This window comes from Boleophthalmus pectinirostris, unplaced genomic scaffold (genome assembly GCF_026225935.1).
Source record: "Boleophthalmus pectinirostris isolate CB_2022bp ecotype Guang Dong unplaced genomic scaffold, ASM2622593v1 HiC_scaffold_14, whole genome shotgun sequence".
Taxonomy (NCBI): Eukaryota; Metazoa; Chordata; class Actinopteri; order Gobiiformes; family Gobiidae; genus Boleophthalmus; species Boleophthalmus pectinirostris.
In genome coordinates, this window is record NW_026571047.1 from 15,064,815 (window position 1) to 15,085,112 (window position 20,298).

At 37.5% G+C, this 20,298-nt stretch overlaps 1 protein-coding gene across 1 annotated transcript in view; it reads right to left on the reverse strand.

Moving 5' to 3' along the window:
- nrg3b (neuregulin 3b) overlaps nucleotides 1-20,298 on the reverse strand; it is a 407,490-nt gene that overhangs the window by 58,705 nt on the left and 328,487 nt on the right. The window contains exons 3-4 of the mRNA XM_055150551.1: nucleotides 15,265-15,338; nucleotides 981-1,007 (exon numbers count right to left, since the gene is read on the reverse strand). Coding sequence (XP_055006526.1) covers nucleotides 981-1,007; nucleotides 15,265-15,338 — 101 coding nt within the window. The remainder of the gene's footprint in view (nucleotides 1-980; nucleotides 1,008-15,264; nucleotides 15,339-20,298) is intronic.

A 20,298-nucleotide genomic window follows, 5' to 3' on the forward strand; every position in this document is an offset into this window, starting at 1 on the left:
GTGCAGGAGGAGAGCGCAACATGCACATTTTGTCTTGATTTTTGTGAGCACAGGAAATCTCATGTGTCTGATCTCTATATTGCAGACCTACATGCTGATTGTGACAAGGCAACCAAAAAAAATCTCTTACAAGCCACCTAAGGGTCGCTGCCCAGTCTTTGGGAAACAGTGTATTAAAGGGTCGGTCACTGTTTTATGAGCTATGTCATAATGTTTCCTCATCACAACATACCTGGAGTGTTTCAGTCACAGAAACACACACAAACCCTGCATATTTAGGCTGAGTTCTTCTCTCAAACAGAAAACACCACCTTGATATGTGGTAATACAAGAAGTGCTTCACTGTGTTTTTTAAACTCCCTACACTTTCATTAGAATCATTTCGATAATTTCAGCCATGGAATTGCCAATCTTTACTGAACAAACTCTAAAAGGATGCTGTTAACTTGAAATCTACCACTACCAGTACCACTAAAAAGTAAAGGATTACTCAAACACATGTGAATGAAACAAAACCAAAGTCCAGGTATGTTTTTGATGGGATAACAATATTTTAACATGTCTTAAAGTTTACAAGACCTTTAATGAAATATAACAGCACTTTTTTTTTTTTTTTAACAATGTTATTTATAGTACATCAGATTCAGCTCTTTAGAATGTTTTTGCTCTTATATTTCAGACATAGCTACACTGCTAAATGCACCTTTCAAAATAAAAGCTGATTTATCTATCTACACTGCGCTACCTATTAAACTCCAGACCTCCTATCTGTCTCCATTGCCCACCCTCCCTCTGTTCTTCATTCTTCATGCAGACAGAATACACCTAATTCACCAACCACAGTGTTTCCATGGCGACTGGCTCACATTCATTTTCCAAGGTGAGCCCGTGCACTCTTGTTGTTCTAGCATGTCCATTTGTATATTCCCTATCTATGTTATACTTTGCTATTAAAGACACCTCCAGTCAAGAGAACTTACCCATGAACTCTATGCCAAGTTCGTCCGCTGTTTCCAGTGAGTCCCAGGCAGCATTGGTAAGAGGAAAAAAAGGAGAAAAAGAGAAGACAAAGTAGTTAGAAAATGGTGAACCTCAAGGAGACATATACAAAGTTACAATGATGTCTACTTGACCTGACCAGCTGGTGAGTCACTCAGCATTTTATGGGAGGTTTTGAGCAATTTCCTTGTGTTATGGCCTATTCTAAACCTGGTAAGGCTTTTTAAAGCAGACACAGAATAAAAATAATAAGAGGAATAGTATTGTGGAAAAGGTTGAAGAATACAGTGTGTAATGCATATGTAATTGCTGTTTTAAGTTGTTCAGGGTGAGACCCATGGTTAGTACTGCTACTACTCTTCTGGCATAAACAAATATGTTAACAGTATAATTATAAACAGTAAAACTTTATATTCTGCTTTATATATTTCTTTTTAAAGGGTAATTATGTAACTTTTTGGCGGTGGATTGTCCCCCACCTGTTTGTCTCCATGGAGATGTTATTGCTTTGCCTGCTATGCTTCAGTGTTTGGCATTAAACAGAACTTTCTCCATGGACACAAGAAGGTTTACAGGTCAGATCTGTGGAAATGCAACCCCAACCGCAGTAATAGTATTATTATTACAGTATTTCACACAAAACCATTCCTGGCAAAGCAAATACAACTCCACTGAAACAAGCGGGTGTCCAACAAATACACCGACATTAGAGATAAAGCATAGGAAATCCAACTGATACTCTGCACTGACATCATGGTGGGAGTGTTCTACATGCAGAGGTGGGACCAAGACGTTGTTTGGCAAGTCTCAAGTAAGTCTCAAGTCTTTGACCTCAAGTCAGAGTCAAGTCCAAAGTGAAGTGCAGGCAAGTCCAAGTCAAGTCTAAGTCGTCTGCTTTGAGCTTCAAGTCATTTCAAGTTTTTAAACCAAAGCACCAAATATAGCTTAGATTTTTACAATTTATATGACTTTTAAACTAAATTGCAATGGTGGAATGGCCAGGAGTTACCATGGAAACGCGATGCACACATTAGCAAACACAGTCCAAAAGTTTTAAGGTTGTCTGAAAACTCAATAAAAAACACAAAATGGATTTGTTGGCATTGACTTGTGACTGCAGTGTTTTGTGTAAGAGACTTGTTTAAAAGCACAAATCATCTCTTTTGTTGTAGTTCCAGCTAAATCAGTTCAGATCAAAGTCTAACAAAGCCTCAGACAGAGCAGAGCCTGCGGTTAGCACCACACCCCCAGGGAGCGCTGATGACATCAGGTGCAAAGCATCAATTTCCCAAAGTGACTATTCAAAGTAAAAGTGTCACTAGTCAAAATAAAAATGAGAGTATTAATATTAAAGTGAAGACTGTAATATGAACTGCTAATTGTTCACAGGCTTTGCTAATTCAAATTGCAACGAAGAGCAAAGGATTCCTCCAAAACAAGTAAAAGTACACTCAAAAGTACACACTCAATACTTCAATCCAAGCATCTGTAAGTACTTTCTGCTTCTGTGCTTTCTACCTCTCCATTAGCTGTGTCTTTAAATGCAGCGTGCACATAACAAAGACAGAGAGCAGCCCATTAAAGACATGAAAATAACACTTTGAAAAACTACACACCATGCAGCTGCTTTATGTCAAGGGCTCGTATTGATCCATGCTCTGGGCCTCGCGGTAATTGTACTCCTATTTTTTTAGTACTTTTCAATTCAGCGCACACAATTCTCCCTTTACATGCATGCCGTATACCTTCACGTATTTAGCCACACGCCCCTCCCTCTACCGTAAGTCGTGTAGCTGGGGAAAACAGATAAAGCAGAAGGACTTGTGTTGGTTCCAGCCCGGCAGCAGGCCCCTTTTGCATGTCACTGTAATGTAATCTAAATTAAAATGAAACTCTCTCCAGTAATTGCTTTTCTGACAGAGGTGATGGTGGTTTTAAATAGAATGTGGTCTGCCAAGCCCCTCGCAGATTAGACGAGGCTGCTCTTGAAATATTTTTGAATAAAGATATAATAGCTTTTACGAGATACAAGATGGGTGATGTTGGGGGATGGACAGCTCAGAAGTTTGAATCTCGACCTGGTCTAAGTTGTGCAAATGGGTAGAACATTAGAAGTATATGCGTTAAAGAGAGGTGCATTCTGACTCTTTTGTATTGTATAACGTTTCTAGGGAACAGTCTTCCACCATAGAGATGTTATTGCTTTTCCTGGACTTTAAAACTTATAGCTACCTTTTGCTTTGAGCACTGCTTTGCAATTTTGGCATTTCTTGACCCTGACAGGCAGGCACAGCTGTGAAATGAAAACTATTTAATGTGAATTTATCAAGAAGGTCACTGAGAGAAGACCAAGGCTTTGCAGCGCTGTCAACAAAGCAAGGGGTCCCTATTTTAAAGATTTGGATTTTTTCATTCCTACATAATTCCATATATTTTGCATGATATATTTGATGTCTTCTGTGTGTATCTAAAATGTAGAAAGTTGGTGAAATAAAAATACATTGACAAAGAAGGTGTGTCCAAACATTTGAGTGGTAGTGTATCGTAAGTAAAGCCACAATGGTAATGGTAAATGGTCACATTTTTCTATAGCGCTTTTCCTACTGCTACTGCCGCCCACACAATGCCAAGTTACAGGTCAGATCTGTTGAGTGGCACCCTTCTCACAGTAAGAGAATACATATTTTTCGAGGTACTTTTGAGCAATAAAAACGTGTTATTGAATAAATGGCAAGATAGACATGTTTAATTTTGTACTGTGGAACATTCCAGACATAACATCCCGTCATTGTCATGGAAACAAGCAAGTGGAGGCCCCATAACAAGAAAAGTTACATATAGTAAATGGTCACATTTTTATATACCGCTTCTCCACGTTTAAGGAGCTCAAAGCACTTTACATCAAGGAACCACTCACCCATTCACACACATATTCATACACCGGTGTATGCAGGGACTATGGGGCTGGGGGGTTAAGTGTCTTGCACAAGGACACAATGACAACCTGTGGGTCAGTGGATTTGACCACTTTACCAGTGATGTTTATGTTAAGAGGGAGATTCAAACTGCCAAACTTCGCATCAGTGGACAAACACCTTTGACTATCACAACATCTATGTATTGTTTCTATGTATTTATTTTCTTCCCATATATTTTTTTAAGAAGTCTTATATTGCATTGGATTCATATGGTGAATTTACCTTTCATAATTCATTCCCTCCTGAGTGGTAGTAAGCAACTGTCTGGCCCTAACTGACTGTTGCCAATATGTGGTGCCAATGGCCTCTCTGATCACTGCCAATCGCTCATTCACACACACCATAACCATACAACGACAGTATAAGCTGCCTGGAGCCTGGATTGATGCCTGTACTTCAGACCATGAGGGAAAAATATGTCAAAATAAGTAATCTTTCTCACCTTGGGCTCTCTGCGTGCGTTTAAGCGAGTTCTGAAACAATCCTTTAAACGTCCCATATTACTTGAAATGGACTCTGTGACTTTAAGGTATGTTCTAATGTTGTTTCCTCCTCAAAAACATACCTATAGTGGCGTTTGGTTTCATTGACACATGTTTGAGTAATCCTGCATTATTAGTCTGTCTACATCTCCAAAGCTCAGAATGCTCTACTCCACCTTGTGATGTCATTGACCTTGTGTGTAGCAAAGGTGGGACCAAGTCGTTGTTTTGCAAGTCTCAAGTAAATCTCAAGTCTTTCACCTCAAGTCCAAGTCAAATCCAAAATACAAGCAAGTCCAAGTCAAGTCTTGAGTCAATGATACATGTCCAAGTCGTCTGCTTTAAGCTTCAAGTCATTTCAAGTCTTTAAACCAAAGTACCAAATATAGCTTAGATTTTTGCTATCTATATGACTTTAAAATAAATTGTACTCATAAAGTCATAGTATATGTATATATGAGCATATAAGAGTTGTAGAAATGTAAATTTTTCCTTTTTAAATGTCTTGACAAGATCTGAGTGTGAATCATTACAGTCAGAATAGAAAGAATTCAAATTTAAAAGTGCTTCTCAAGTCTTCTTAAGTCACAGGGCTCAAGTCCAAGTCAAGTCCCATTGACCTTCAAGTTTAAGTCGAGTCCCAAGTCTATTTTATCAAGTCAAGGCTCAAGTCCTAAAAATAATGACTCAAGTCTGACTTGAGTCCAAGTCATGACTTGCATGTCCCCACCTCTGGTATGTAGTTTTCAAGTAACAGCTACCATTAATGTTTAGTTCATTAGATACTAGCAATTCCAAATGTGATGGAGTTTAAAGTGGAGCACTTCCTGTATTACCACATGATATCACAAGGTCTGTTTGAGAGAAGACCTCATCCTAAATATGTAGGATTTGTGTCTTAAACATGCGTGAATGAAAGAAAACGCAACTCTAGTTATGTTTGTGGTGAAGAAACATTATAATATTATAAATCAAAAAATAGCGTAACACGGGCCCTTTAATGCAACTTATTAAATTTAAATCAATATAATAACTTTTGACATGTATAACTACAAAAAATGTCTTCTTTCACTTGAATACAGATTGCCATTCACTGTCAGAACAGAGAGCAGGTTTTAATGAGCAGAGGGAATTCTATCATTACAGCCATAACCAGAGAATAATCCATCTAATTGAATCAGTCAATTAGGTGTGGCAGGTATGTTTACACAAGGAAGCTTATGTCAAACAAAGTATACAAACTGTTACAGCTTTACGTAGCGTGGCCTCAAGGATTATTAACAAATGTCAGATTTTATGACCGCTCCGTAATGATCCCAGGTTGGTCTCATAGCAACCAAAAACTAATGGGCTGAAAATATAATGAGCAATATCGCAATAAAGGCAAGGTTAAGATGTCCATTTGCGGCAATAAACAACAATGTATGTAGAGAGCAAAACATGGGAGAAGTGTCATTGTTATTTGTAATAGAAAACACAATTGTGGATTCAGAATGAGAATAAGAAGTAAACTGAGTAGTAGTAAGTAACTTGAAAATATATAAATGTATTAAAGGGCCTGTATTATGTTATTTTCTGATCTATGTTATAATATAGTTTCCTCATCACAAACATACATGGAGTTAGTGACTGTTTGACACGTGTTTAACACACAAACCCTGCATATTTAGGGTTAACAGAAAATATACTGTCCCACCTTGTTACGTCATGTGGTAATACAGAAAGTGATCCACTGTGTTTTTAAACTCCAGCGAACGAATTCTAACACTGAGAGCTCAGACAGTTTCTACAAAGTGAAACTAAGTGAAACTGGCTGATGAAGCGGGATAGGGCCTTAAAGCTTTAGGTTGTAATTTTCGTAGTGTTGCTGGGATGGCTCTGTTGACTGATTAATTAACTTGAATGAATATTTAATAAATGTATTGGTTGGTTGGTTGGTTGCAAAGACCCTGCAAATCGTCCAACTATTTCTACCAGGGTCTCTTAGCAACCTGCAAGAATCATCACCCATGCAGGGACCCGTCTCCAGATTTTGAGCCGAGATCTTAGAATTGATACTTTGCAGTGACATGGGGGGTTCTGTGTGTATGTGTATGGTGGAATGCAGTGGAATGTTCAGCTAGCACATGCATGCATAAGAAAACACTGCCAAAAACGTTTTAACATAGCCTGAAATTCAAGAAAACACACACACAAACTGCATTTATCCATTTAAAGTTAAAAATGTGAACATTGTAATCTGACTTATTAGATAAACGTGATCATTCGCAATTCTTCCAGACAACACATATAACAATTTGGCCAGAGGATTAAATTATACTGTGAAAATTTGGATTGATGGAGAACATGCAGAAAGGCCCACTGTGTTCCACGAATCAATAATAGGATCTTCTTGCTGTGAGGCGAGACTGCTAGCCTGTTACATAGCAAAACTTGCCCAAATCCAAGAATCAAAGACAAATTTGTTTCCTTTCTGTTGACAGGCCATGGTAAGATATTCTACACTACCTTTTTGTTCCTTTTCTCTTCTCTCTTTCCACACCTCTGTCTCCCTCCAGCACTCTTTCACACCCAGGTCTTTCTTATTTTCACCTATTATATAATTTGTGAAAAAATGTTCTATCCTTTTGCTTCATTATGTCTTCTCGGGAACATATAGATCTATAGGTAGAGGTATAGACTTAGAGTATAACTGCAAATAATACCAGATACTGCAGCAAGGTCAAAACAGTACAACTAAACAAGAGTTAGAAAGAACGCAATCTGTAATCCATGTTTTCACCTGACTGAGCAAAGGAGCAGGTGTTTCTATGGAATACGTGACTTTCTCCGAGGTAGGTAGTACTCATTTATTGGAGACCATACTTTTACTCCTACCTGAGTAATTTAAGGACATTAAAGTAACAAAACTGTTAGTAGGAGTACTGTTACTTGTACTGTTAATTGAAGCTTTATACAATATTAAATAATTTTAACTTTTGTGTTTCTTGCACAGCTCCTTCAAATTTTCCTTTGAAAATATCACATTTAGAGCATTATTTTTGTGTTTTATCTCTACAATCATTTCCAGTATTATTTTACTCTTACTCCTACTTTTGCTTAATGGTTTCCCACATTTTTATTTTTACTGGAGTTATTTTTTAGCCAGGCTGGCGTCACCAAAATACATCCATAAGTGCAAGTTCGGGCACCAGCTAATCAGCGAAGAGCCATATATTCTGTGTTGGTAACGATTCCCGAGATCAAGGCCAGAACAAAGAGAATGTTTAGTGAATTTCATGAAGGGGAAAGATGTTATTGTCCTTCTTCCTACGGGATTTAGGAAAAGCTTAATATACCAGTTAGCCCCATTAGCGGCGCTTTACATACATCACGACTAAATAGCAGCGATTGGTTAAATGATAAAAAGTACCTGCTACTGTCAAGCGAACGAATTCTAACATCGTGAGGTCAGACAGTTTCTACAAAGTGAAACCGGCTGATGAATCAGGCCAATCATTTTTTGATCACTAGTTTGAATAAAATTATTTTCAAGTAACGTTACACAAACCTTCCACCCACTCTGTGGTTAATTGGGTGCACGGACAAATCACAAAGCAACTTATTTTAGCCTCAATATAGATTATTTTTTGTGTGAAAATCATGTGCTTTTCTCTCAACTGGATGTAATAAAAGTTAGATGTTTCGTCTTGTTCCACTGCTGGGATGCGTCGACCAATCAGATTTAAATAATCCTCATGACATTCCTCAGTTTCCGATCGCAATCAGCAAGAGCCGTTCCAGACTGGTAATGTGTAGAAGTCATTTCAGAGAGACACATAATAATCTGGCGTTAAACACATTAATGTTACTCCTACTTCAGTAACATTTTTGGCTACTCAACCCACCTCTGATCTTTGTAGGTAGCTAATATCCTGTCTGCTCATTATTTACTCCAGCCCGGAAACAATTGGGAGGCAAAGAGTTAGAATGATGGCTTCCTCCCTTTCCTAAATCAACTGGGTAAATCTAAGTAGCCTCCCTGTCTCAGGTATCCACTGGCCCCAAAAGAAGACTATTAGCAGCATGTCCTAAACTCTTGTTCCTTTGTCAAGAACCAACCAAATTGCCTTTCTACACACTCCCCTGCCTCCAATTAAGCACAAGGCTATTCCCCGGGCCGTAGCAACCAAAATCCCACGAACCATCTCCACCTCATTTCCGGGGTTGTAGCAGTCTACCTGAAGAACCTTTTTTTCTATACGTGTTTTTTTGTTTTTTATTTTTTGTGGAGAGTGCGTGACAGTGTTTGAAGCTCGCGTTGTTGTGTGAGGCGGTTCGGATTGCTCTCTTGAGTGGCTTCTTTGTGGCCGGTCAATAGCGAGACAAAGGATGAGGGGGCCGATGGATGATTTGTGATTGCAAGGTGCATGGGAATTGATTTTTGGAGAAAAAAAAATTGCCATGAGAAGGAGGTCTGCCCTGGGGTGTGCTTTGTCACCGATAATGGCGCACAACATGGAATTTACAGTGCAACATGACAAAATGGAAAAGTCTATGTGTTTCAGTAAATGCATGTGTTATAGAATTCAGTGCACAAACATGATTTCATATGGTTTTGCTATTCACTTTTTCTTTTAAAAGCATTTGTCTCGTATGGGGTCAGTGAATAAAAGTATATTATTTGGCACAGGACTGATTACAGATGACCTTCCTAGAATAAACAATAAACTCTTCCAAGACCGATGTGTTAAAGGGCTCATGTTACGCTTTCTTCTGATCTGTTATAATGTTTCCTCATTGAAAACATACCCAAGTTTTATTTCATTTACACTTATATTTAGGCTGAGTTCTTCAAACAGAAACACTGCTCCTCTTTGTGATGTCATGTGGTAATACAGGAAATGCACCACTGTGTTTTAAACTCCATACACCTTCACTACAATAATTTGGATCATTTCAGCCCCCTGGAATTGCCAATCTCTACTGAACAAAAAGCAAAAGGCAGCTGTTAACTTGAAAACTACCGCTTCATAACAATACAAAGTGAAATAGAACATTTTGTGCCTTGGAGATGTAGAAAGACTAATAATAAAAGATTACTCAAACATGTGAATGAACCAAAACACAACTCCAGATATGTTTGTGATGAGGTAACAACATTATAACATGGCTTAAAGCTCACAAGAGTCAATTCTGGCTAATATATGACCTTTAGCAAAATAAAAACATGAATTTTGAGGCTGTGCAGATATTTGATTGTTTATATGCTAGTTTCACTTTTATTTCAGCTACTTTGCTCCTTACTAAAACCTGCCATAGCTTATTGATAGAATTGATATGTTATTGAAAACCATACTTTTATTACAAAAAAAAAAAAAAAAAAAGGGAATTTCTGGGTGTCCTATGATGTTTTCTTTGAGGACCCAAAAATATCAAACAGGTATGGAAAGTTTCCCAATAATCATTTATCTGTCTTTCACAATGCTGATTTGAAAAGAACATAGAGTATCTGTGACAGAATCACTGACACTAGATAACAACACTCCCCTTGTCATTTGTGAGGGTCTGTTTATGTATGTGTTACTTTTGACTAGAAACAGCTTTGCTTATTAAAACTGAGGGACATTTTAAATCTGAATAAATAAAATACTTTTAAAGACACATCTGTTTGTAGTAGTGCAGTTGTGAGTTGTTTGAGTGCATGCCATTACATGATTTGGCGTTGAAAGGGAGGATAATCTCTCAAACCCTTATAATCTGTGTAAATGTTATCTCTCCCAACACTGATCAGATGGGCTTAATCGTATTGATATTTGACTTCTCCACGATGCTTCATGTCTTACATAATACTGTTGCTAAAAGTTTGAAGTGGTAATTCCAGACCAGAGTTTTGTTTATTTACTATAAAGAATACATGTATGTCTCTAAAGGTACCTATGGGCCCAGTCAAGCAGAAGTATACAACAAGGCCAAAAATTCAAGTTAATGCATCTGATATTAAAATGTATTCAACAGATAGCATATGTACTCAAGTTTATGAAACTGTTTACCTTTTTCTGTACCATTTTTGGTTCTAAAGTTACATATGTTTTAAACAGACCATGTATGAAACATGGAACAAGAATTATTTCCCAAATTTCAAAGACCTGCAAATCATGTAAATAAAATTATGTATTTCATCATATCTTGTGTTATTCGATCTTTGAACTGTTGATGAAGGAACATGATTTTTCAAAAAAAAGTATTTAAAATTATAAAAAATTGCTTGGAAGGACTGACATATTTTATAGAAATAGTTTCCTTTCATTTTGAAGTAATATTAAAGTTTTCAGAAGAAAAAAGATGACAAATTATGAAAAATCATGCACCTTACTTGCTTGCACAATTTTCCCTCTGTTACTTTTCCCTCTGTTACCATGACCTTTCTTAATAAAAAATCTCATTACTCAAACAGTAAGAGGTTTTTCAACCTAATCTTGTACCATATGGTAGAAAACTATATGAAGCAAATATTCAAACCAGTTTGTTAAGGATATGTAAGTGAGAACCGGTGGTTATCGCTGTTTGTATTTATTGCTCAAAAAGTGCTGCATATTTCATTTCCTCTGTTACCGACATGAGTTTTTAAATTTTTTGTTAACAATTTGAAAGAATATCACAGGTTTAACTTTACCCTATTGGAGTGCTAACTCTTTCCTACATTCTGATACCTTAATTATTTCAATAGTCCCTCTAGTTTCTGAATAAGAGCTATTTGAATGTAAAAAATCTGCCCCTGTTTCCCTCCGTTACCGCTTGACCGGACCTCTATCTACATTTATTCATTGTGAAAATATCTTGGAAAACCATGCATTCTGTTCCTGGATAATATTAATGTCATACACTGTGGAACATTCTAGGCAATAACGTCTCCATGGAAACGAGCTGGTGGCACATTCTCTACTAGTTAGAGTGTGAGAAAGTGAGGAATCTTATGAGCACAAGTGGAACATGAATTCATATTTGAAGAATGAGTTAATCCATAATTAAACATAAAGGATTTAACCCACAACCTCTAGATGAGACACAGAGACATTTACCACCATTATACAGTATAATACAGAGCATACATTATAGAGTTTAATGCAATTGCGTAGCCAGCATACAAACCAGGACAGATTATTCCCTGTGGCACTGCCTAAAGGGACCAACAGCAGAAGATGTCCCTGTGGTAAAGAAATATGCTCACCCATACATTTATTATACTGTACATAAAGTATTTATATTTCATTAAACCACTAAAGCTGATGTGATTTCACCTCCACCATCAGCGTCAGATCCTTATGTGCTTTTGAAGTATAATGTACTTCTATTGTCAATAAACCCAAAGCTGTTTTTAAATTGAGGTTATAATGAGTTTATAAATTCTGTAGAGACAAAAACACAATACTTAAAAGGTGCTCTGTGTAACTTTTATGGGTCAGGGTACACCGCCTGCTTGTCTAAATAGATTATGTTGATTTGCCTAGACTGTTCAATGATATGGCATTAACTCTCTTGCATTTATTGACCTTTATTTAACCTTTACACCTAGCCTGATTCACCAGTTTGTTTCACGTCGTGGAAACCATTTGACCTTGCGATTTGTTTGCTTGATGGTAGGTGGGTACTTTTTTATTTAACCAATTGTGCTATTTGGTTGTGATGTATGTAATGCACAAAAGGAAGAAGGGCAATAACATCTTTCCCCTTGATAAAATTCACCAAACATTCTCTTTTTTCTGGTTTTAAATCCTCGATCTTGGGAATTGTTGCCAACACAGAATGTATGTCTTCATCTACATCCATCTCGGCCGCTTTGTTTACTGTTGTGCTGTACTCAGACAGGTGTTTGAGTTTGATGTCATGGCTCTTTGGTGATTGGCTGGCGTGTAGTCTACAACTTCCGGGGTTATTGCATTATTGCATTCCTATTTCTGACCTACTCGCTGGAGAGAAATGAAATTGAGTGGAGGCACTAGGTGGCGCTAGCCTGGCTAGGAGAAACCTGGAGCACTTGGAGAAAACCTACACTGACAGGAGAACATGCAAACTCAAAACAAAGACTGAACACAGAATCAAACCCAGCTGCTTTGTTGCTAAACAAATACCTTGGAATTACCTTCTTACAGTGAGCAGGCTTGCCTCTCCACAGATCTGACCTGCTTGTCTCCAAAGAGATAGAAAAGTTTAAGGCCATACTGTGCAAAGCAATAATATTTCCACGGAAACAAGCAGGTGACAGACCCTTCAACAGAAAAGTGACATAGTGCACCTGTAAACTGTTTCATATAGTCACATTTGTGCAGTACTCTTTAAGTAACCTGTAAATTTAAATGACATAATATTGTACTAATGTGTAAGTACAAGATTTACTCAAAATTGAGAAAGCTATTCAGAATAAAACAGTTCATTCAGATTCTAAACACAAAACAGGCTTGCCTTGAAGTGTAAAATAATGAATCTTCAAACATTCATTAAACATAATATTAATAAATTATTTAGAATTTGATGAAAAAATATCACATTGAGGTCAAGAACAAGCAAATTCTTCCATGTCTTTTGAAGATTGTCTAAACCCCATGCTGAAAGCGGGAGAGGGAGACCTGCTTCCTAACCTACCCCACGACCCCATTATTTTAGCGATAGCATCAAGTCAACACAAGTGGAGCTTAGGTCTGACTCCTGGTGCGAAGAAATCACTCTATAAGACTTAGTCAATTTGTAAAGTCGCAGTTCTCATGAGAAGGGCTAGAGGCTTCCATTTCTCTCCTGCGCATACCCTTGACTTTTGTTTTATTTTTTAACTACAAAACTTGACTGTCATGGGGATTCTGAGGAGCTTTGGGGGCCATGTTAACAAAAAGGAAACAGGTTTTTTGTAAGCGCATTGCTCGGGGTGACTCTCCAGATTAAAGGGCATAGTTTTTTCATTCATGTTATATTCATGGTCTGTGACTTTACCTGGGCCGAGATAATAAAGGGAAACTAGCGCAGCATATTGTTTCATTGATTTAATATTTGTTCATGACTCATTTATAAGGCGGTCCTCATTAATTAATTAATGTATAGCTGGAGGAGTTTTATGCAAATTAAAACTGAATTTGAGGTGTAGTGAGGAATACTGCACCAGTTGGGAAGTGTGTATTTTGGTGCTCATCTAAATTAGTTATACATTTTTGTTAGTGAATATTTTACATTTTTGTCTGCTCCGTAATGTGTAATTTTAATGATAAGTACAAGGGCAGCTTTAGTGAGCAGACATGCATGCATTTTATATGCTTTTTTTATTTTTATTTTTTTTAAATTCAAGAACACACGCTGGCAGCAATTAAATCACTGAATGTGAACTTGTACTTTGGACTTACACTTATAGTACTTACTTATTTTGGACTTGGTAATGTGAAGTGAGTCAGATGGCAGTACTGGTCGTAGTAGAAGTAATAGTGGTGGTAGTAGTTGTAGTAGTAGTACTACTAGTAGTATAGTGATTCTACTCCTAATTTTACTGTTTATTTTGTAACATGTTTTTACTGCATGGACTTTGACAAAACTGAGTAGTAGAAGTAGTAGTAGTAATAGTGGTAGTAGTAATATTAGTTGTAGTAGTAATAGTAGTAGAAGTAGTAGTAGCAGTAGTGGTGGTAGTAGTAGGAGTAATAGTAGTAGTAGTGGTGGTAGTAGTAGTTGTAGTAGTAAGAATAGTTAGTAGTAGTAATAGTAGTAGTAGTAGTAGTAGTAGTAATAGTAGTAGTAGTAATAATAGTAGCAGTAGTAGTAGTAGTAGTAGTAGTAGTAGTAGTAGTAGTAGCAGTAGTAGTAGTAGTAGTAGTAGTAGCAGTAGCAGTAGTAGTATCAGCAGTAGTAGTAGTAGTAGCAGTAGTAGTAGTAGCAGTAGTAGTAGAAGTAGTAGTAGTAGCAGTAGTAGTAGTAGTAGCGGTAGTAGTAGTAGTAGTAGTAGTAGTAGTAGTAGTAGCAGTAGTAGTATCAGCAGTAGTAGTAGTAGTAGCAGTAGTAGTAGTAGCAGTAGTAGTAGTAGTAGTAGTAGTAGTAGTAGTAGTAGTAGTAGTAGTAGTAGTAGTAGCAGTAGTAGTAGTAGCAGTAGTAGTAGCAGTAGTAGTAGAATGAGTAGTTAGTAGTAGCAGTAGAAGTAAGGGTAGTTAGTAGTAGCAGTAGTAGTACCAGCAGTAGTAGTAGCAGTAACAAGAGTAGTTCGTAGTAGGAGTAGTAGCAGTAGTAGTAAGAGTAGTTAGTAGAAGCAGTAGTAGTAAGAGTAGTTAGTAGAAGCAGTAGTAGTAAGAGTAGTAAGAGTAGTTAGTAGAAGCAGTAGTAGTAAGAGTAGTAAGAGTAGTTAGTAGAAGCAGTAGTAGTAAGAGTAGTTAGTAGAAGCAGTAGTAGTAAGAGTAGTAAGAGTAGTTAGTAGTAGTAGTAGTATTGTGAGAGGTGGAGAATCTACTCATAATTGGACTATTTATTCTGTGCCATTTTATTACTGCATGCAACTCTGAGAAAACTGAGTTGCAGTAGTAGCAGTAGAAATAGTAAGGGCGGTGGTGGTAGTTGTAGTAGTACCTGCTACTATTTATTCTGTACCATTTGTTACATAACTCACTCTAGATCCTATGCTTTAATAGACCAACAATGTAGTGGAACATTCAGATTTCAGTTCCCTTGGCCTCTGATTAGCTGATGCGTGTTGTATTTTCAACCATCACAGTGAGGGATTAAGGTAATTATTTTAAATCTTTGCAGATAAACTCTGTACCACTATACCATGATGAAGGTGAGGAGCAAAAAAAACCTACTTGGATCAGACAAGATAGCGTCCGTCTTGGGGACAAACTGGTCACAGCGCAGTCCGTGGTATCCTTCTTTACACCTGCGAAGACACAAAAACACCAAAGATTAGAAAAGTACAAGACTAGTGACTCAACTCAGACCCCTCCGATAAGGGAAGTCGAGTACCGCGGGGGATTGTGGGTAAGAGCTTGGCGGAAGGAGATACGCTGAAATTGTGGAGTGGGCGGGGCTAGGGGCTGCAGAGAAGATGGTTTTGGTGGGTCTTAGTGGCGTCTGCAGGCTCACTGATAGCACATGATGGACAGGAATGCCAAGTCCCCCGTGGAAGTAAACATTGGGAAGGAGAAGACTTGGAAAATGGTGAAATACTATCCACACTGCAATAGTTGTTGGAACAAACTCTTGGCACAGTCCGTTTATTTGCAAATATCCCTGCAATGTTGATACCCGTAGATCCCCAAACAACTGTCACAAGCACGTCTCCATAGAAACAATGACATTTGAAGACAGGCTGCAGAATACGATTGAGATATCCAACAATACAGTACACCTCCGCATGGTTGAAGCGTATACCAGTATGTGGAGTCATTTTAGGTCATTGCTATGAATCAAAAAAGCTTCAGATTTGAAAAAAGGGTGGATCCAATAGGGCATTAAAATCAATCAACCAATAAATAAATAAATAATCGCAAAACCTTAAATATGATGGTAATGGAAACATACAGTAACGAAACACACACAAATTAATTCAAAAAAGGAAAAATAAATAAATAAATAAAGAGAGAATGAATAAATAAATACATAAAATTCATACAATTAACAAAGCTCCTAAAGTTTGCAAATTAAATTCATATTAAAATGAACACAGTCCCTAAGAGTCCCCTTAAAATGTATAATTATCGGTTTGCACAGTGAATAAATACCATACTCCCTAAAGCAGGGGTCTCCAACCTTTTTCTTCCTGTGAGCTACTTTCTGTAAAACGAAAATGCCAGAGAGCTTCTAATTTTAGCGGTTGCCAGAAACGGAGGAAATACGGTACAAGAGCCACTGTAAGCCTCAGACGGGGTACATTTAGAGGCCTATAAAACATAAACCATTATCCAGTTATCAGTTCACAAAGTTAGGCATCAAAATTATACATTTACAATAGAAATACGTGGTTAATCAATCACATTTTAGTTATTCATTGCAATAACCTTGGCGAGCGACTTGGGAGGGGGTGGAGCTACAATTTGGAGACCCCTGCCCTAAAGCTAGAGGATATGTTTCTACGTCCGAACACTAAATCCTACCTAAACAAAGACTCCCTTGTGTACTTCAAACTATATTAACGGTAAAAAGAAGGACTAAAATAAAACTCACTTCACTTTAAAGTAAAACAGCGTTCTTTCCATTTTGACTTCTCCAATATTGCAGCTAATACTTTCCTTCTTCTTATTCATAGTTTGAGCATATAGTTAAATGCCTTTGGAAGCACTGTTATTGTTCACAGTTCAAAGGGAATATTGGTGTTTTTATTTCTCTCATTTTCACACAGAGGCCATACTGAGCGTGTAGAGGAGGCTGCTCTTTGAACACTTGGGGAGACTATGGGGGGGATTGGGCTTTGATGATGTCTCAACATAAACTGCAACATGAGTGAATGATATGTGGGAACAGACAGAACCCTTCTCTGTAGACTATGACATATACAGGAAGTAGACCTCAAAGGGGTTTATGCTCGTACAAAGCTGTCAATATGTCCACAGTACATATTATACCACACAGATAAGAAAAAAAACAACAACATATAAAGCAGAATAAACAACAAACGCTTAAAGGTGCACTATGTAACGCTTTGGTAGGGTGTCTATCACTTTCTTGTTTCTATGGATGCAGTCTGACATTAAACAGCTCTAACTTACATTTATTCAATTACAGGTGTTTTTATGGCTCAGAAATACCTACTTCTCCACAGATCTGACCTGTAACTTGGTCTGGTTTGGCCTCCATGAAGACAGAAAGGCTTAATACCACACTGTGAAACATTCCAGATTAGGCAATAACATCTTCACCAGAAAAGTTACACAATGTACCTTTAAGAATACTAAACAAACAAATCCTAACTTCATCGACTATAGGAATCATTATTAAGAAAATAATATCTATTTAAAGTTGTACTGTGTGACTTTCCGGGTAAGAGAGCGATGTTATTTCTTTACCTCCAGTATTCCAAAGTATGGCATTAAACTTTTCATTCTCCATAAAAATAATGTTTGAAATGTAGTTCTGAGCAATAAAAACACCTATAACTGTATAAATCTTATATAAGCTGAATACCATATTGTGGAACATTACAGGCAAAGCAATAACATCTCCATAGTAGAGGACTCCCAACCTGAGAAGTTACACAATGCACCTTTAAAACTGGACCATGTAACTTATCTGATTGTGGTGTTTTTAGCTTAAAATGTTCCAAAGTATTAAAGGGACAGTTTGGAATTTTGGTCATAGGACCTCATTTCCTAGTGAGCCAGAGTGTTGGAGACGTGTGGAGACACTTCTAAAAATATTCCATCCAGTCCTTGTATTTGCAGAGGTCGCTGGTGCTAGGCTAGTGCATGTCAATGGCCATAGTTAGCCTGCCACTAAAAATGTTTTACCCACTCCACAAAACACCCGAAGCAAATCTATTTTTACGCCAGACTGTTGATGTGAATGTCTGTGTTGCTTGAATAATTTCAGAAGTAAAACCAACCTTGCATTTGAAGGATTTATGTCTGAGCAGCAGTGAGTTGTACTTCCTGAGAGAAAGCTTGGAAGCGGCGGACTGATATATGAGAAAATAGTCCCTCAACATGAGACGATTCATGTGATGCAAGGTTAGTTTTATTTCAAACATTATTCTATAAACACAGACATTCACTTCGACAGTCTGGCATAATAATAGATTTGCTTCGGGTGTTTTGTGGAGTGGGTAAGACTGTTTTTAGTGGCAGGCTAACTATGGCCATTGACATGCGCTAGCCTAGCACCAGCGACCTCTGCAAATACAAGGACTGGATGGAATATTTTAAAAAGTGTCTCCACATGTCTCCAACACTCTGATTCACTAGGAAATGAGGTCTTATATCCAAAATCCGAATTGTCCCTTTAACTTTTATATTGTACTTATCAGTTTCAAGTGTGTTTGGTGCTTAGAAAAAAAAATCATACATTCTACTGTGAGCAGGCCTCTACAGATTTGGTTTGCTTGATGAAACTATACTGTCTTGTCTCCTTGGAGATATATATGTTTAATGCCATCTCTTTTTCCATCCTTTCACCCTTCTTTCATCATAGCCTTTTGTTCACATTCTGGACAATCGACAGAATGCAATCCAAAGTATTTTCAACCTCACTTTGTATTGTGCATTCCTCTCAAGCTGCAGGGCATGATTGTGGAAAAGATAATTTTGTTTTATATGGCAGTAAAATCTCCTCTAACTGCACTTTAAAAATATGAAGCTCTCATAACTGTTCATCTGACGAATCACAATCTACCTTTGAATTAAACCCTGCAAATGCCCAAATCTCTGTTATGTCATTTCACACCCAGAGCATTAAGAAAAACATGAAACACAGCAACGCCATTCCTAGTAAACAGAATAACATAAAGGGGCACCAGGTAACGTTAAAAGCATCTTTCACCATGGAGACACCACCGGATCAAATCTGTGGAGAGACGCCCCTGATCACTATAAGAATGTTTGTTTTTCAAAGTGATAAAACAGTTGTAGACCCTTCGAGATGCTATTGCTTTGTCTAAAATATTCCACAGTACGGGATTAAACTTTTCTATCTTCATCTAGATCAAACCAGACCAAGTTACAGGTCAGATCTGTGGAGAAGCGACGCCACTCCCAGTCAGATTGCCTGTTTTTCTTTTAGGCATTTTGAGCTATAAAACAATAAAACTGAATACAGGTAAGGTAGAGCTGTTTAATGCCATAGTGTGGAACATTCCAGACAGAGCAATGACATATCCATAGAAACAAGCAGGTGACGGACCCCCAACCAAAAAAGTTACACAATGCACCATTAAGATCAACTAAAAACTTGAAAAAGAAAATACTGTTAAATACAATTCCATAGCTACTTTTTTAGATATAAGATGAGAACTTTTATTAATCCCACAATGGGGAAATTCCAGTGTTGCAATGCACAGAGAATAGAAGTAGGCACCCTTCTCATTACTTATTAGTGTATTACTGTAAGTGTGGTAAACTGCAAAAAGATTCTTACACAACACAAGCACTAAGTGGAAAATGTCACAAAATTACCATCTCATATTAAGATGTCAGCGTAAGATCAGGCTCCTAATTAGTTTTCATCATGAAATATAACCTTGGAAAATTAAATGATTCTCAAATGAAACCAAAATTGTCGCTTTGAGAATAAAATATCGAACAATTTCTCTGATTCAAAGCCCATTAGACACGTGTGCCTCAAATGGAATATGCAAAAGGGCCATGCTATTGTTTATGACGCGGGAAACCCAGTGCCGCAATGACAAATTCAAATAGATGATATTAATTACAAAACCAGTGGATGGCGTTGTATGGAGGAGTATAGCGAGGCCACAGGGAGCGAGGATTAAAGTAGGACTAATCCCCATAGAAAACACATGGAGGCATCTGACAGGAGATATTAAAATGGCATTAAGTCTTTGACGTGTTATTAACATGCAAATGGAGCAGCCGTGAACAATAGGACCCCCCAAGACACTATGTCATTGTGATCATTACGGGAGTCAACATGTTTGTATGGGCATGCTTGTTTTAGCTGGGGTGGTGCACAGAATAAGTGGAGTGATTAGCAACTGCCAAAGAGAGGTTTTTCATTATCGTTAGCTTTATTGGTGGTATTCATAATGTTCTGTGATTATGGGGAAAAAGAGATTGATATCCTGTTGATATCAAAGTATTTTGCCATGAAACATCTAAAAATGCTGAATCATTTCTTGATCATTTCTATTTCTTATTCTCTTATTGACTAGAGCTAGGACTTGCCGCATT